General features: G+C 34.9%; 1 protein-coding gene across 2 annotated transcripts in view; it reads left to right on the forward strand.

The window, feature by feature from the left end:
• The window catches only part of LOC149780464 (uncharacterized), a 146,627-nt gene that overhangs the window by 65,955 nt on the left and 61,357 nt on the right, over positions 1 to 19,315 (forward strand). For both annotated transcript variants that reach the window (XM_089937406.1, XM_089937407.1), the window contains exons 6-10: positions 1,971 to 2,254; positions 10,663 to 10,797; positions 12,976 to 13,118; positions 15,900 to 16,008; positions 19,087 to 19,273. In XM_089937406.1, the coding sequence (XP_089793532.1) occupies positions 1,971 to 2,254; positions 10,663 to 10,797; positions 12,976 to 13,118; positions 15,900 to 16,008; positions 19,087 to 19,273 (858 nt within the window). The remainder of the gene's footprint in view (positions 1 to 1,970; positions 2,255 to 10,662; positions 10,798 to 12,975; positions 13,119 to 15,899; positions 16,009 to 19,086; positions 19,274 to 19,315) is intronic.

Consider the following 19,315-nt stretch of genomic DNA (forward strand, 5'->3'; position numbering starts at 1 on the left):
ACACCTGGGTCTGTTTTGTATTCTTTGTCATTAATCCTCTGCCAACTTAATCCCCTAATCCTTTAAGAGATTATTTCATACAGCTTTTGTAATTTGCCAGGATCAAATTAGCTTTTTTATTGTGCCAGGATTATAATATGATGAAAGTCAATACTACCATAAGGACCTAATAATGGTGATTCATTTATGCAGACGAACTTAGCTTCCAGTCATGAAGAGCTGTTGGATTGCTTTTATGGCAGTTTTTTGCAGGTCAAGTTATTAATGTATGAATGATGCAATGATAGTTAACGGGAGCTATATATATGATAACTAAATGGTTAGAAAGCTGAGCTCACAACTGAAAGGGTGCAGGTTCTATTCCTCCTTTTTGATTATCGGGATTCGGCTACTACAGTGTGTCCTTGATGAATCCAGCCTAGAGAAATTCTGAGTGTTTGATGATGTCAAAATATGGGTGGGAAATGTGTAAACAGTTACAAAAAATATCATAAAGTTGACATCTGATTTGTGCTCTAAATATTTGATTCAAATCAGTGTTCATGTTGCAGTGTCTTTTCTAAATAATTGATTCAAATTGGTGTTCATGTTGAAGTGTCTCTTCCAAAAAAAATATATTCAGATTGGTATTCATGTTGTAGTGTCTCTTCTAAATAATTGATGCAAATCAGTGTTCATGTTACAGTATCTTTTCTAAATGATTCAAATCAGTGTTCATATTGAAGTGTCTCTTCTAAATAATTGATTCAAATCAGTGTTCATATTGAAGTATCTTTTCTAAATGATTCAAATCAGTGTTCATATCGCAATGTCTTTTCTAAATGATTCAGTTGATTAAAATCAATGTTCATGTTGTAATGACTCTTCTAAATAATTGATTCAAATCAATGTTCATGTTGTAATGTCTTTTCTAAATAATTGATTCAAATTGATGTTCATATTGCAGTGTCTGTTCCTTTGATTTAATAAGAGTTCTAGATTGCACATTTCAATTTCAAAATCAACTGCATATGTTAGAAATGTTGAGGGAGATTCGAATATTAAATATTATCAGTTATCATGTTTCTGCCATAGAAACTCATAACATTGATATTCAGCATTTGACTTCATAAAAGTGATATTCAGCATTTGACTTCATAAAAGTGATATTCAGCATTTGACTTCATAAAAGTGATATTCAGCATTTAACTTTATAAAAGTGTTATTCAGCATTTGACTTCATAAAAGTGATATTCAGCATTTGACTTCATAAAAGTGATATTCAGCATTTGACTTTATAAAAGTGTTATTCAGCATTTGACTTAATAATCCCTATGGAGACCCAGAATTGTTCCTCCCCTCGGAGAAGTATTGAAGGTGACATGCAGCCAGCCCTCAAAAGTAGTTTCAGATTTATAAGATATACATTTCTTTTGTTGGAATGTGATCTTAAACTTTTGTCCATTTTACTTGCAATTTTAAAGAAACAATGGCATGCAGGAACTTAATGGATTCCATCTTCAGCAAATTTTTTCTTCTTATTTTCTGACCATTTATGATAGCATGGATTGGCTTGGTGTTTTTGGCACAGCAACACAAGTAGGTTGTTTAGTGCCAAGGCAGTTTGAGTAAATAGTCTTGCCCAATGATACACCATAGTATTCAATCAATATTGATCCAGTAACAGGATTTAAACCCACAGCCTTTCAGTTGTAAGACCAGAATATGAATCACTGAGCCACTGTGACTCCTGTCTTAGTCATGTCTTGTGACATGCATGAGAATTAATTGGACCTACATCAGACCTGTTCTTCATCTGTGAATTCACAGATCTATGAATTCATATATGTTATTTTTTGTCATGGAGATTGAGACACCAAGAAAACCAGGACTCATTTTTTTTGTATCATTCGGGTAGATCACATCGATGAAATGTTGAGAAAATCTGAATGGTTGAAATTGACATGAACTTATTTTTAAAAATTTTGCAGGCAACTGTACTGGACAGATGCAAAGGACAACTCTATATACTCTTGTGATTTGTCTGGCAAGAAGCTGAGAAAGCAGCGAGACCTGAAATCTGTTACATCCGGAAATCCTGCATATGGGTTGTCAGTCATTGGTAATACAGCACTGGTTAGCACCGGAGGTGATACAGCGATCTATGCCATGCTAATTGAAACCAACCTTCCATTTTGGCACAAGGAGGCTACGAATCTAGGTCATCGTGAGCTGTACAGTATTGTGTCCCCTGATGTATCCACACAACCAATGAGTAAGTAGTTTCTCTTTATTTTGAATTCAATGCATTTTCTTGTGAAGTACCAATTTTCATGGATCTTGGGTTTACTACAAGCCACATATTTAATGACCAAGTGATCCATCCGAGGAAACAATAGAACCTCTTCCCAAATCCACGAATGTTACTAACAAAAATGTAGACCATGAAGAAAGTTAATTTACAGTATCTTAAAATTTAAAAGGACTAGAAATATAAAGTGGTAACACCTTGGTGGCCTTCTTAATAATCTTGTTATTCCTGTACTTCTCCTGAATGGATGGTTTTATTGACATGGGATTTTAACTCAAAGACTTCTTATGATGTCTAGTTGGTTTTAAATGAAAATGATGCCACTTGGACATGCAGTATGGTGGCTGTGATGGCCATCTTGAAAATCTTTTTATAGCTACTTCTCCTGAGCAAATTAGCATGTGGTTAGCAAATTAGCATGCGGTTAGCAAATTAGCATGTGGTTAGCAAATTAGCATGGGGTTTTCACTGAAACACTTCTTATGTTGTCAAGTTGCTTCTAAATAAATATATTGCTGATCAATGATGGCCATCTTGAAAATCTTGAAGTTTGTCATGTCCGCGTGGGGTCTTCAGTAAGAACCTTTCACTTAGTGCTCTTGCATGAATGGTGAAATTGGCATTGAGTTTTCACTGAACACTTATTGAAGCATTTAATCGGTTCTGAATGAAAATCTGGAAACCCAGCATATCTGCACTTTAGTGAAGGAGTTTTGAAAACCAGACCTAATTGATATTGAGGTCATTGCTTGTATTTTTGTACTTCATTGAGCTCATGCATACAGTGACTTGCATACATACAAGTGAATTTTGGCCAAACTTTTTTATTTAGTTACATTCCAGTTAATAAGTTGATAGTCACAGTTTGTTGTTTGTCCTATATGTTTAGCGCAGCCCTGTATTTTTCAGACATTCCTATGTTTTCCTAATTTAAAAAATTTAGGCAAGCAAGAAATAAAAAACTGAAATGAAAAGGGCAAGAGAATTGTGTATGTTGTGTGTTTTCAAAAATAATAATTTTATTTTCTTTAGTTTGTGTGTGTGTTGCTTCTTGAATTTTATTTCTTTCAGGTATGACATCCTTGCCCAACTCAGCCACATCACGGTTTATGTTGTTGGATATATCCTACAATGAAAACAATCACCTGGATGCTACTACTGCTAAAATAAATTTCCATCATTCTATCCTACAATAAAGCTGTATCAATATACATTGCATTCAGCACCATATATCAACATATAAAATTCTGCCCTTAACCACCATTATTTGAGAGCATTATGAATATTGTAACCTTTCCAGAGTTTCTTACATCCATTGCTTCAAAGAAAGAGAGATTTCTTACTTCATCTGAATACACCGCTCCCTCGATAACTCGCGCCCAGGTAACTCGTGATCCCGCTTATAACGCGGTGTCCATCTTGGCTCCTGATTTTTTCCAGAGAAAATGTATTTAAAATATCTTTAAAAATATGCTGAACATGAAAAAATTACGATAAGATTGATAAATTAAACCTTGATACATTGCTCGTTTTATCATTGAAAATGGTGATTAATGCCCGTAAAAATATAATCCATATTTTGAAATTTGCAAGTTCTAAAGAAGAATTAATTTCAGAGATCTCGAAAACGCTTAATTACGCGTATTTGGATGCCAATTTTTGATCTGGGATGCAGAAAATCACTGAGGTGGGAGTCCTCCGTACGCATGTAATAGGTGCATCGGAAAATTCAAAGATTTGCCGGTCCTGTTTCAGCCACCTGCTTTGTGGGAAAATGTGTTGATCAGTTAACTGTGCTGATATTTACAATGACAGAATTCAGTGACTGAAAGACTCTTTGATGTACTGTTGCCATTTTATAAGAGTACATTAAAAAAAAAAAAAGAACATGATGCAACAGCTTGGCGGCTAGTTCAAAGGCTTTGACTAGCGGCCGAGTGAGAAAATGTACTGATATTTAGTGATTGACTTAAGAGGCAGAAAGACCCAGTTTTAAAATCCTAGTGAGACCTCTGTTTAAAGTTATCATATATTATGTAAGTTTTTATGATAAATAGTTGTCAGTATACTGTAAATAAACAGTCTGGTGAAATAGCGATCAATGAAAACTTCTAGTAAATGCTAACAGGTGGCAACAGAGAATGAAATAAACACCAATTAAACGTCTTCCTGTGTGAAAGTCATGTTCTAATCCTTTAATTCCATTTCAGTGTAAACATTATAATCACAACATATTATGTTCATTGAAAACATGAAAAGAGTCAATCGACCGTCACATCGAAACCCGTGAGTACTTCTTTGAGAACCTAATTACATGTACATGCCGGCTTTGTTTTGATCAACAACTTGGGGAAGTGTTTGTTGCATTAAAAAAAAAATCGATTACAAGAGACCTCGGGTGCTGGATTAAGGGTCTTGGAGCTGCCTTTGACGTAAAGCAAAACAGTAACAGAGACAACGACGATGATAGTGACTTCGAATGTTTCAGTGAAACTGATGTCATTAATGCCGAGGCTGTTTGGGAGAAATTCGTACAGACTCATGGTCCTGAGATGGGCGTTTCTCTTGATGATATGGAGGAGTGGATTTGTGCTGACAATGATTGCCCCACAGCCGAATACATGTCAGATGAAACTATAATTATTTCTATAGCGAACAAATTTGCAGCAGAAGACGATTCTAACTGGAGTAACACAAGAGTTGAAAGTGATGCAGATGCAGATGTTGCACCCCCACCCCTCTGCACAGGAAGCAATCAGATATTTTGATATTGCCATAAGGTGGCTGGAGACCCAAAATGTTGACTACGTAAAGCTCATGCAGTTGAGAAATCTGAGGGATTTTGCTAGGCGGCAGAGAAACGAAGGAATAACACACACACAAAAAATAACTGATTTTTTTCAAAAAGTGAATTGATATTTGTCAAGCGTGGCACAAACAGCAAGTATTAACTTGTTCTAATTTACATTGTTTTAAATTTGTAGACCAATTAAATACGTCTGTACTGATTAACCCTTGTTTTTTTTGTTTTCCATTTTACTTCTATCACATTCAAAAATACTTATCTATCATTCGATCGACACTTTCTCGAAAAGAGTCGATCTTTTGTATATAAAAAAAATGTCTAATTTGGATCAAACAATAAAACTAGAATGTATCCAATTCAACATAAAAATTAGTGACGTAGTACACAATGTGTGAAGTGGTACACATGTTAAGCGAACGGAAACCATGTGGAATAATGTTTTCGATGATCGCCTCAATATACTGTAATTTATCCTGAAATTAATGTTGTCCTATGAGGAAATAATAAAGTACACCGTTATGAAGAGATATTTATTAACATTTAATCTCAGAACGATTATAAAGTGAGTATTCAACAGTATAATCTGCCTACCCTACCCCCCTTATTTCTCTGTTATGTCGTCAATCACTTTATTGGTTTTGGGCTTATTTTATAGGTCCCTCGATAACTCGCGCCTCACTTATAGTGCGGTTGATGTTTCTGGACCCTGATGTGCGCGAGTTATCGAGGGAGTGGTGTAGCTTTATAAACCAAAGAGTGATTTGTGGCAATATTTGACTCCAACATGCTTATAATTTTTTTTAGCAAGTTTCTCTCCAATATCATTCATACCCACAAAAACTTTTTCCACATGAAAACTTGAGTTGTCAACCATCTACAGTTACCGAACTTTGTGGATGATAAGCACCTGGGGTAAGGAAAAATTCAGTTGATTTTGGGGTCAAAAGGTAAAGGTCAAGGTTACTGTGGCTGAAAGAATGATGATGGGTTTTTTTTGCACAACAGCTTCAGTTCTTCACCATCTACAGTTACCAACTCTTGTGGATGTCTTGTGCTTGGGTCATGGCTGAAGCCTGTTGGCCTGTTGATTTGGGGGTGTAATGGTCAAATGCCAAGGTCATTGTAACTGACAACAGAAAACAATTTCTGAACAACAACATTAGTATTGCAGCACAAACCTGGACCAATATTATATATTGGCCTCTCTGGTGACCTAGTGGTTAGAGAGCCTGCCTCGGATGCAGGAGGTCGCAGGGTTTGTACCCCAGCTGAGTCATACCAAATTATTTTAAAAATGGTACTAACAGCTGCCTCGCTAGACACTCAGTTTTAAGAGGTTAGTGTTAGGACTGGTTAGCCTGGTGTCAGGATAATGTAGCTGGGTGGGGCATGATGCTACATGTCTGTGGCATGATGCTACACTGCAGACATCATTGTGATATAACTGAATTTTTTTAAAAGCTATGTTAAAAATCCAACTCTCACACACACACACACACTGGATCAATATTTATGGATGGCTTACTCTGGCAGGAAGGAAGAAGCCTGTTAATTTGGAGGTTAAAAGATCAAAGGTCAAGATCCTGAAAAAATAAAAGTAGTTTCCGTGTGAAAATTTCACTTATCTACATAGAGAAATATAGGACAGGCATATACTCCTGTTTAAGGTTGTAATATTTTCTGCCTCACAAATATTGGAAATATACCGTAGACCAAATTTCTAATAAATTTTAGATCTAATTTCATCAATAATCTGAGCTTAGGAAGCTTAGTTGTAGAGTGGTTATTACAGTCTGCCATATTACACCAGAATGTATGCAGGCTATGGTGTCCCCATCCGAGATATGCCCGGTAATAATGTCTTGTCAGAGGATGTACTAGTGTTGATAATCCAAATTTTATTGAGATATATTGAATAATCTGGTACAGTTGACTTCAGTTTAATCCTTTAATCCATTTATAAGCCTGCCATAAAGTAAAACAGATGATATGATGTTGTTAACCTGCCTGTCCATCTGTCATTTTGTTCTGCACAATAATTCTTGCTCTCCACTTTCTACTATTACCAGTATTTGAACATAGCCTGCATTTTGGGGCAGGGGAATAAATGTATGTTTCCACATAGTAATTTGACATGTATCTCGGATACCATGAATATACTTGGTCAATGGTTTGCAATTAAGATAAGAAAGACATCTGTTGATTTTGGAGTCATGTCAATGGTAACATGGCTCAATGAAGAAAATGGCTTCCACATGATACAGTGCTCCCTGGTCTTAGCACATTTCGTTAACTCATTAATGCTTATAATTTAGAGGCAAGTAGGGATACAATTTTTTTATAAAAATATTATAAAAAAGGTAAGTGTATACATATATTTGCTGAACATGATAAAAACATAGCTATGAAAGCTGGAAATAAAAACTTGATATATCTCTCATTTTATCATTGAAATAGCAGTTAGTGCTAAGAAATTTCAATCATTATCACTAAATTCAGAACACGAGTAGTAGATTTTGTTAAATTTTCTAATAAAACAATTTTTTGTATACTGTAGCAATCTACATGTTTGTAATGCCCACTGGTGGCAACACTTAAATAAATAAATACCAATGACATAAGTCAAGTGAAATTCCAGTTTTGGTTTTATTTATCCATTCTGTTTCACTATAACCATCATAAAAGTGATAAGCCCTCTCATTTCTAAAGTGAAGTTGTGTGAATTGAACATCGCAACGTTGCCCGCAAGCATTTCTTTGAGAACCTAATTAAGTGCTGACTGCGTTTTGATCTCTGACTTGTAGAAGTGTTTTTTGCACTTTTACATTCTATTAAAAGTAGGCCCGCTTTGTGTTATCACCTTAATTACATCATTTATATCAAATCAGATAATGCGGTTAGAATATAAAAAGTTCAAAGGCATGCAAATCCAACCTGCATAAGAGTTGTTGGTCATAGTGGTGTGTCAAGTCAACTCATTTCAATTGACCAGTTGACCACTGTTTTAAGAATTATTTTGTAAGTAACATAATTAAAGTATCTAATATAAATTAGTGGTTTATCCTTTTAGTTCACAAATGTGTTTAAGAATGGGAAGGAACAAAGTGAAAGACACACTCCATATATGAAATGCCTTTTTTCATGGATGGGGTTCATTATGGAGAAGCAAGTACCAAAGTTTGTAGTGAACTAAAAATTTCCAAATTGGCACCCAGAAGGCTGCATAGAAATACCGCTAATAAGTGCTTTGAAATCTTAAACTTCATTGTTTTACCAATAAATCAATAAAAATTTGAGTTTCAACTTCATTGTTTTGCTAAAAGAACAATACAAAACTGAGTTTCATATTCATTGTTTCTCAACTTAATTGTCCATGTGTTTAAAGGAAAAAGAATATATTTTCTTGTTTTGACTAAACAATAATGCTTGCATGTATGTTTTAAAAAATATCATTATACTTTTAATATCGATCAATTAATATGTTTATAATGCCTGCTGGTGGCAATACCTAAAGAAATAAATTCCAATGACACAAGTCAAGTGAAATTCAAGTTTCGATTTAACTTTAAATCTGTTTCACTATAATCACCATAAAAGTGATACGCCACCTTGTTTCAAAAGTAAAATCGTGTCATTTGAACATCACAGCATTTCTGTGAGAACCTTTTTTTGATGTCTGACTTGTAGAAGTGTTTGTTGCATTGTTACATTCAGTTAAAAGTAGGCTTGCTTTGTGTTATCACCTTAATTCTATCTTTTGTATCAAATCATTTAAAGGGTTTAGAATATAAAAAGTTAAAAGGCATGCAAATCCAATGTGCATAAGAGTTATTGGTCATAGGGGTGTGTCAAATCAACTCATTTCAATTGACAAGTTGACCATTGTATTGAGCATTATTATATAAGTGACATAATTAAAGTTTCTAATATTACTTAGTGCTTTATCTTACTCATTCACAAATGTAATCGAGGATAGCAAGGAAACAAAGTGAAAGACATACTACGAGCATGAAAAGCCTAGTTTCACAGATGGGGTTCATTATGGGGAAAGTAATTAGTTCACCAAAGTTTGTAATAGACTTAAAGTCCCCAAATTGGCACCAGAATGATTTTTTTTAGAACTTTCGCTAATAAGTATATTGAAATCATCACTTCATAGTTTTACCAACAGAGCAATACAAAATTTAGTTTCAGTTTCATTGTTTTTTGAATAATGCAATACAATGTTGAGTTTCAACTTCATTGTTTTGCTACTAGAACAATGCAAAACTGTGTTTCTTAAAATAATTGTCCATGTTTGAAGGGAAAAGAATATATTTTTGTCTTGTTCTGATTCAACAATAATCCTGGAATGTATGCACATTCACAAGCAGGGGGCCTCGAGTAGCCGAGTGGGCTAAAGCGCTCACCACTATGGATCACTGCCATCTCACCTCTGTCTGTGTGGGTTCAAGTCTTGGGCTTGGCCAATGTGGGGACATGAGAAAGCTTGCCAGTAGCTTCTCATTGGTCGGTGATTCTTTCCAGGGCTTTCCCGTTCTTCCACCACCATTCATACTGGCTGCCATGTATAGCCTATCTTGTGCTGAAAAATGGTGTTAAACCCTACAACAACAACAATAACAATACATTCACAAGCAAATGATTGTATGGTCTTGTTGGTCCTAAATGAAAACAGTGCTGCTTGGAGATTCAATATGGCCACCACAGACATCATGTTCATAATCTTGTTATTGCCATTCCTCCTGACTGGATGGTTGTATTAAATCGGGTTTTCACCACAAGACTTGTTATGGTGTCTAGTTGGTTCTAAATGACAACAATACCAATGTCCAATATGGCCTTCTTGGGAGCTATCTTGAAAATCTTGTCCTTGCCACCCACATGGAAAGTTATATCAGCATTGAGTTTTTGCCAGAAGACTAATCAAAATATCTAGTTGGTCCTGCATCAAATTATGCTGAAATAGCTTCAAATATGGCCACCAAAACAGCCATCTTGAAAATTTTCTTGTCACTAAACCTCCTCAATGGAAAGTCATATTAATGTAGGGTTTTCACCTGATGACTTCTTATAATGTCTAGTTAATCCTGAGTGAAAATGCTATTGATCTGATATCAATTATAGCCTAGCCACCATGGTTTTATTGGAATAGGATTTTGACCAAAAGACTTCTTCTGATCTGTAGTTGGTCCCAAATGAAAATAGTACCTCACAGACATCCAGCATGGCTTCCACAAAGAATATACTGTAAATCTTCTTTTCTAAATATCCTTAATTGATAGTCGTATTGGCATTGGATTTTCACCAACGGTCTTCTAATGGTGTCTAGTTTGCCCTAAATAAAAATGGGTGCTGATCTTTCAAACAATATGGCTGCCTTGACAGCTAATTTGAATATGTTATAGCTCAAGAATATCAGTGGTGCTTTCAACACTCAGCAGGTAAAAAGAAAAAATGGTCTTATCTTGAATTTCTGGAAATTCTATTCAGGCAGTAGATCTTCAGTCCCATCTAGAAATATGTGTTGCCATTGTTATGAACCTTTTGCTGATATTCATTGCAGACTACCACCCATGTAGTAGTTTAGACAAAGGGGGTTGTGCTGAACTCTGCCTGCCAACGGAGGGAACCAGTTACAGATGTGCGTGTTCAATGTATGGAGGAAAAGCTATAGCCAAAGATGGGAAAACATGTCAAGGTATTGTTCTGAAGCCTTTTGAAAGCTTATTAAAAAAATGATTAAAAACAAAGAAGCATTTTTATTTAGAAACATAATTTGCCCTTACCAGACTAGTATACTGGATAGCATTGGTGCATGCATAAATTGCATTCAGCCACATTTAAATCCAATTAATTTTAGGTATTTTAGAATTAGATTGTATATTAAGTAGAATTTTTCTGTACAAGATTATTTTATGGATTTGTTCTAACTTTTTGCTCATTAGATTTCAGTATTTTTCATACTATCTGGTTTACAGATTTGAGGATGAGAAAATGAAAATCATATTTGAAAGCAACAGTCTTAGTTATTTCAGGGTTAGAATACTACTTGTATACCTTAGTTATGTATATGTACAAATACTATCAGTAATTAAGACTTTTGCAGGTGTTATATACCTAAGAGATGATTGGGTTCATGGAGAGGTCATTTATAATGGCATTCTCAGTGCTACAATTCATTTCCTGGCAACTGATAAAGCTGTGATCAAAATATCATGAATCTTTGTTTAATGAATGGATAAGCAATTCGATAGTTCAGTTTATGAGTAAGCAGTTGATAATTCATTTCATGAGTAAGAAACTATTCATTCATTTCATTAGTAATCAATTGATAATTCATTTCATGAGTAAGCAATTGTTAATTTATTTCATGAGTAAGCAGTTGATAATTCATTTCCTGAGTAAGCAATTGATAATTCATTTCATGAGTAAGCAATTGATAATTCAGTTCATGAGTAAGCAATTGATAATTCAGTTCATGAGTAAGCAATTCATAATGATTTCATGAGTAAGCAGTTGCTAATTAATTTCATGAGTAAGCATTTTGATGATTCATTTCATGAGTAAGCATTTTGATGATTTATTTCATGAGTAATCAGTTTGATAATTCATTTCATGAGTATGCAATATTTGATTCATTTCATGAGTAAGCAATTTGATGATTCATTTCATGAATAAGCATTTTGAGAATTCATTTCATGAGTAAGCATTTTGATAATTCATTTAATGAGTAAGCATTTTGATAATTCATTTCATGAGTATGCAATTTGATAATTCATTTCATGAGTATGCAATTGATGATTCATTTCATGAGTAAGCAATTGATTATTCATTTCATGAGTAAGCAATTGATAATTCATTTCATGAATAAGCATTTTGATGATTCATTTCATGAGTAAGCAATTGATTCATTTCATGAGTAAGCAGTTGATAATTCATTTCAAGAGTATGCAGTTGATAATTCATTTCATGTGTATGCATTTGATAATTTCATTTCATGACTAAGCAATTGATAATTCATTTTATGAATATGTAATTGATAATTTATTTTGATGAATAAGCAGTTCATAACTCATTTCATGAGTAAGCAATTGATAATTCATTTCATGAGTAAATAAATGATACTTCATTTCACAGTGTATACTCTATTGGATTATATGTCCGCTATACCAATATGTTTCTACTGTTTTGTTATCAGAAACATATAGTCCATCATATCTGTAGTCTTGTTCCACACACCATCATCTCTGCCAAATAAGGGCAGGTAAATATTGAATTGGCCTTTGTGCTGATAGAAGGCACTTCAGTAAAACTATGGATTAAAAACTAGAGTGGCATCTTATCATGAAATTTCTCATGGCAAACTTTATGCAATTATTCAAGATAAATTTACATGAAAACCTGAAAGCATATAATTGACTATTGCATTGTTACAAACTGATGCCATTGTAGCATTACAGGAAGCATATCTCAGTCAGTGAGACTGTTCCTGTATACTGATGAAACCAATCAAAATTATATGAAAAAGAACATGTCTGACTACGAAGACTCACATGTACTAAATAATGACATCATCGACAATGTTACAACAATGATGTCACTTCCTTTACTTGTACACTGACGCTGAACAAAAAAGTAACAAAAATCATTTTTTCAGTAATTTTTATAAAAATAATCATATGCCACATGGACTATATACTCTGAAAAACATATCACACAGAGTACAATCATATTTCTTCTTGAATGATTTAGGGGTGCAGTCATCATCAGATGAAATCGTACCAACAATTTACAACATTGCAATTGGTTGAAGTGTTAGTCATGATACCCACTTTGAGGAGTGTGCAAATTATCTGTTGCCTTTTTCTTTATTTAGTTCCTGATGAGATTCTTCTGTTTGCCCAACAAGGAACAGGAGAAATAGCTTTCCTGTCCACAGACAGGGAAAGTTTCCCAGACTACAATCTAGTTGCAACTTCCACACAGCCAGCTGCAGTGGCCTATGACCCAGTGTCAATGGTAGGCACTTCCTAGTGACTGTTGTTCTTGGTCATTTTGAATGTTTGTTTAGATCTTGAACTCTGTGAATTTTAATACATTTCAAACTTGAGCTAGTTCCATTGGTTGCCTGTAGGAAATCTCCATGTTTTTTATTGTCAAGTTAGTACTGTTAGTAGGAAGTGAGATATATCATTCATTTTTCCAGTAATGGTAGCTGCTTCAACAGTTGGTTAAGTTTTTGGTTGAAGATTTCATTTGAATATTTCCTAAATTCCCATGGTTGCAAGCCATTGGTGATAATCTGCTATGCTTCTTTATCATCCATGGCTATTAGTGTGGAGATTTACTAATACAAGGAAATATCTCGTGAATATGCATAAACCTGCTTAACCAATGAAATGTGTGTACATTTTTCTTGCCATTATGATCCAACATGACCTTTGATGCTCTTGAATCAACCAAAGTTTTGAATCAACTGATCATAGTTTTGAATCAGCCAATCAAAGTTTCTCTTCATTTGGTCAATAAAATGATTGTGTTTATTGATGTGTAGGAGATTTTTACTTTGTGTTGTTGATGAGATATTTTTGTTCATTCATTAAAAAATGAGGATATATCAGCACAGGCAGCCATTGGTGAGGAACACAACTGATTATCTTCAAAGGGACATTGTTGATTATCTCCCATGGGCTGTGACCTTGCTAGACCCAGTGATAGATTCTCATCATACTTGGCATTGATCATTATGAAGCTATGACAAGTCACTCAGCAGCATGTGTTCCTTCCCCCGTAATCTCAAGGTCAAGTCACAATAATAGAAAATTTGCATTCAAGTTTTGCTTCAAGTTTTCTCCTTTGCTTATGTTTCCTAAACCCCTTGATATATATTATGAAGCTAAAACTAATTACTTCTGTGGCTTGTTCTCTTGCCCCTTATACTTTGGGGTCAAGGTCACAGTCAAAGAAAATTTGCATTCAAGTTTAAGTTAAATGTTTTTAATTTTCTTTTTTATTTCCTAACCTCAAGATGTAATTTGTTAATAAATTGGATGTAATGCTATATGTCCACATGGGGTTTCCACCAAAAGACTTATCATAATACCTAGATGGTCCTTAATGAAAATGGCACCAATCATGCATCCAATATATGACTCTCATGATGTCCGTCTTGATTGTCTTCTTGTCCCTGAATGGATGATCATATTGACATGGGGGTTTTCACCAGAGGACTTAAAATGATGTACTCAGTTCTAAATGACAATGACGCCTTTCCATCATCAAATATATCCACCACAGCAGTTAATTTGAAAATGTTGTTATAACTGAAGAATATCAAAGATGGTCTCAACACTCACCATTTAAGCAATGGTCTTATCTTGAATTTCTGAAAATTCCTTTTGGCCTGTAGAGCATCAATCCCATCAAGGTATTATTCAACTACGTATTTTGATGTGCATTAATTTCAATCAAGATGAGAAGTTCAAAAGGCTTAATTTATATACTGATATCGACTTAGGTAAATCCAAAAATTATACTGATATCTACTTAGGTAAATCCAGAGATTATACTGATATCAACTTAGATCAGTGGTTCCCAAACTTTTTTGGGCCACCACCCCCTTGGTTATTCTCAGCACCCCCTACCTTACCCCATAAAAAGCATTAACCCATCGGTAATCCCACTGCCCCCCAGGGGGTGGTACCACCCACTTTGAGAACCACTGACTCAAATACAACCAACAATTAATATATTGTTTGCTAAGTCAATGCTGTAACAGGGTATTAATTTTTGGCGTAATTTTTTAATCTGATGCATTGAATAATGAAACAGGAGATTAAGAAATGAAAGAAACACCATTTGAATCAAGAATAGAAGTTCACATTTCAGTCAACTTAAGAAAATATCAATGTACAATTTAAATGCATCAAACAATCAATGTGTTGCTTGTGAATTGCATCTGTTACGTGATCTCATATGAAAACATAAACATGTATTTACTTCAGGTAAATTTTGAACTGAGGCATCAGATAATGCAAAAGGATGTAATTAAATAATCATTTATTAATTGTGAATATACCTGTTATTTTTTTATCTACCTTCCTATTGTTATTTATATCAGCAAGAAAATATAATGATTGATGTTTATGATCTCTTGTGTTATAATCTATTGCTGTTAATTAACAGCAGGACAATACAGTTTACAATCCTTAAACAGGATTTGTCATTAATGAGTGTCCTTTTAATGAGTGTCCTTTATTAAGTTGGTCACTATAAGAACTCTTTAACATGAAGAATTTTTAAGGTGTGATATACTTTAAATTCATTTCATGGGAATTGTGTAGTTATTGGACTTTCATTTGTTTCTTCATTAACAGTACAATCTCAGAGTATTGGTGTATAGATAAAAACACTTTGTGTTTATTATTTATGGATGCAGCATTTTTAAAAACAGTTTGAGTTTAAAAAGAGGGTGGATCATTTTGCTTCAAATGGCCACATTTCTCAAAATTGTAGTTACCCAAAAGACACGATATTCCCCGGATTGCTAGCGCATTTGTGTTGGTGGATCTTGGGTTGCGTTGTTTAAAGTTGGCAGCGCATGAATAAATAAGGTATATACAATATGCCCTTGCTATAAGGCCCTTCATTTTAATGCAAGCATGGTCATGGATCCCATTTCATTAATAGTGGTAAAATCAATTGTACCATGTACTTCATTATAAGGTATTCTCACTATAACGAAGTACAAACTGGGACTTGTGGTCAGAGTTATGTTGAGTACTGTGTGTTGCATTACAGATGGTGTATTGGAGTGACCTGAAGGACAAGTGTGTATACAGAGCACCACTGAATGGGTCATATAGAGAGGTGGTCCTCAGTACCATAGATGGAGTGGGTACTGTTCATGGTTAGTATATTTAACTTTTACAGAACACTAGACCTTCATTTAAAAAAACTGCCCAAGAGACTACAAATCCAGACACATAGCTTTCACTATCTTTGTAGCTGCTCGTACCTGGGATCTTGAAATTTAATGCAGATTGCTTGACATGTTTTTCACCTCAGATAAACTTTGCAGCCAGATATTTGTTAAATTTAACATTAAAAATTTTTTTGAAGGAGATATAAAAGCTGTAATAAATAGGAAAATATTGGTATACTTATTTATTAAATGTTACAGAAAATGTGTTGTCATTTTCAGTTCCAGCATTACTGTTGCTTAAGTTTCAATATCATCATTCTGTGTTTCATTCAGTCTGATTAAAATAAGATCTTCACTGGCCTACATGAGGATCTGACAGTGATCACTTAGGGATCATTTTCTAGTAACCCTATGTTATTACCATAATCACTAATTTTATCAGCCAATCAAATACAGTCTTATATCTTCACATTTGGGAGACTGAGCAGTGTGGCTGAAGAGCATCATTGTTGCCAAACAATTTGATTCACTTTCAGATTTTTGAAACTGCTTTTCCATTGGCTAGTTCAAAGGTCACCAGAACATGACCCCTAATTGGTTGCAGTCAGATCTGCGCATAGGACAGAATCACTAGATGTCTCTTAAACTATTTTTTGTTAAAGTAATTTCTTTCAGAATACCATACTTCATAATTGGATATACCAACAGCATTTTATGATCACTCAGCTGTTTTTAGAGGGGCCAAGAGTGGTCTAAAGTGCTCTCCATTACGGATCACTGCCTTCTCACCTCTGTCTGCATGGGTTCGTGTCTTGGATTCAGCAAATGTTGGTATGTGAGAAAGCTTGCCAGTAGCTTCTCATGGGTCGTAGGTTCTTTCCAGGGTTTTCCCAGGTTCTTCCTCCACCATTAATACTGGCCACCATGTATAGCCTATTGTGTTCTGATAAATGGCGTTAAACCCCACAACAACAACTGTTTTTAGACTAGAAGAACTGATGATCTGAATACAGTAGCATCAACAGATGGTTTATGTGTCTGGCGTAAGGTGGAGCATATTTTGTTAAGATGTTGTCTGTCTATCCATCCATCCATCAGTCTGTCACAAGTTCGGTTTCTACACATTAGCTTCACTTATCCATCATGTAACAACCTTTGTGAATATATTACACTAGAGATATAAAGGAAGAATCCTGGTTTGGGGTCAAAAGGTCAAAGGTCTTGGTCACTGTGACTGAAAGAAGAATTATGGTTTCCACACAATATCTCGAGTTCTCCACCATCTAACTATACCAATCTCTGTGCATGGATTGCACTTGAGGTGAGGAAGAACCCTGTCAATTTTGGCATAAAATGTCAGTAGTCAGTGTTGTTCGGAAAGAAGAAAAATGTTTTCTGTACAATAACTTGAGTCCTTCATAATCTGCTGTTACTAAACTGGGGATGTCTTGCACATTGTGTAAGGAAGAACCCTATTGATTTTTTTAACTGGGGATGTCTTGCACATTGTGTAAGGAAGAACCCTATTGATTTTTTAGTCAAAAAGTCAAAGGTCAGTGGTTTCCACACTAAAACATTGCTTCAACATAACATACCTAAACCAAACCTTGTGGAAGGTTTGAACTTGGGGTAAAAAAAGTAGGCTATGGGTTTTGGGCTCCGAAATTAAAGGTCTCCTACTCCAGGAAGAAAAATGTTTTCAGAAAAGTAGCATTATTTTCACTTCACAGACCTTTCCCAGATTTTGTGGATGGCATGCATTCAAGGTCAGAAAGAAGCCTATTCATATTGGGGGTGAAGGTCAAGGTGACTCTGATTTGAGAGAAGAAAAGTGGTTTATATACAGAAAGTTCAGTTATCTACATTTAGGACTATTAAGTTGGGTTAGGCATATAATGTGCTATTCAAGTTACTCTTGTTCATTATTTTTGTAGAGTGTTTATGTAAAACTTGTATGCATAGATGTATGATGAATGTAACAACAAAAATAGAACCAGGAAATGAATTTCATAATTAAACGAGTCATCATAAATCTTGAAACTGTTCATGAACTAAGTAACATCAGTAACATAAGTACCTTCGTTGGATTTTTCATGTAGGCATGTATATCATGTATATATATGTGTGTGTGTGTGTGTGTGTGTGTATATATATATATATATATATATATATATATATATATATATATATATATATATATATATATATATATATGTGTGTGTGTGTGTGTGTGATATGATGTGATTAGGATTTTTAATGTAGGTTTAACAATTTTTCAGTCATATTGCTATAATGTCTGCAGTGTGGCAGTTTATAGTGATGTCTAGAACTGGGGCATCATGCTGCAGACATGTAGCATGATGTCCCACCCTGTCGCATTATCCTGAGACTAGGCCGACCAGTCCTAACACTAACCTCTTAATGCTGAACGCCAAGCGAGGCAGCTGTTAGTACTATTTTTGTAAGTCTTTGGTATGACTCGGCCTGGGATCAAACCCATGACCTCTCGCATCCGAGGCAGATGCTCTAACCACTAGGCCACTGGAGTGGTGTGTATATGTGTGTGTGTATGCATATATTTGTATGCATTTATGTATGTATGTGTGTGTGCATGCATATGTATGTATGTATGTATATATTTTTGTATATATGTATGTGTATGTATGTATATGTGTGTATGTAAATGTATGTATGTATGTATTTAAATGTATGTATGTTGTTGTTGTTTTTGTTGTTTTGGGGTTTAACGCCATTTTTCAGCACATGATATGCTATACATGGCAGCCAGTATAAATAGTGGAGCAAGAACCAGGGAAAACCCCAGCCAAACCTGAGACTTGAACCCACACAGAAAGAGGTGAGATGGCAATGATACGTAACGGAGAGTGCTTTGGACCACTTGGCCACTCAGGGCCCCCTGTATGTATGTATGTGTATGTGTGTGTGTGTGTGTGTGTGTATATATATGTATATGTATAAAAACAAATCTTTAAAAGATTGATACCCTTGACCATCAGTCACATAAAAATTTAAGTTGTTTTGTGGTCATTTTCTATTTGGCAGGTTTGGCCTTTGACTGGCAGGCTAGAAGGTTGTATTTTACCAATATCTGGCAGAGTGCCCCCTCCTTGGATGGGTCAGTCTTTAGTTGGCACAAGATTGAAATGCTGGACATTAACACTGGTCAGTTGCAGGTCATCAGGAGAGATGTGGACAAACCAAGAAGCCTGGCTCTGGATTTGACCAGAGGGTAATAGCAGCGTTCATCTTTTACCATATAGTACAGAAGATA

This window comes from Sinohyriopsis cumingii, chromosome 16 (assembly GCF_028554795.1).
Source record: "Sinohyriopsis cumingii isolate HCF-2022 chromosome 16, ASM2855479v2, whole genome shotgun sequence".
Classification (NCBI taxonomy): Eukaryota; Metazoa; Mollusca; class Bivalvia; order Unionida; family Unionidae; genus Sinohyriopsis; species Sinohyriopsis cumingii.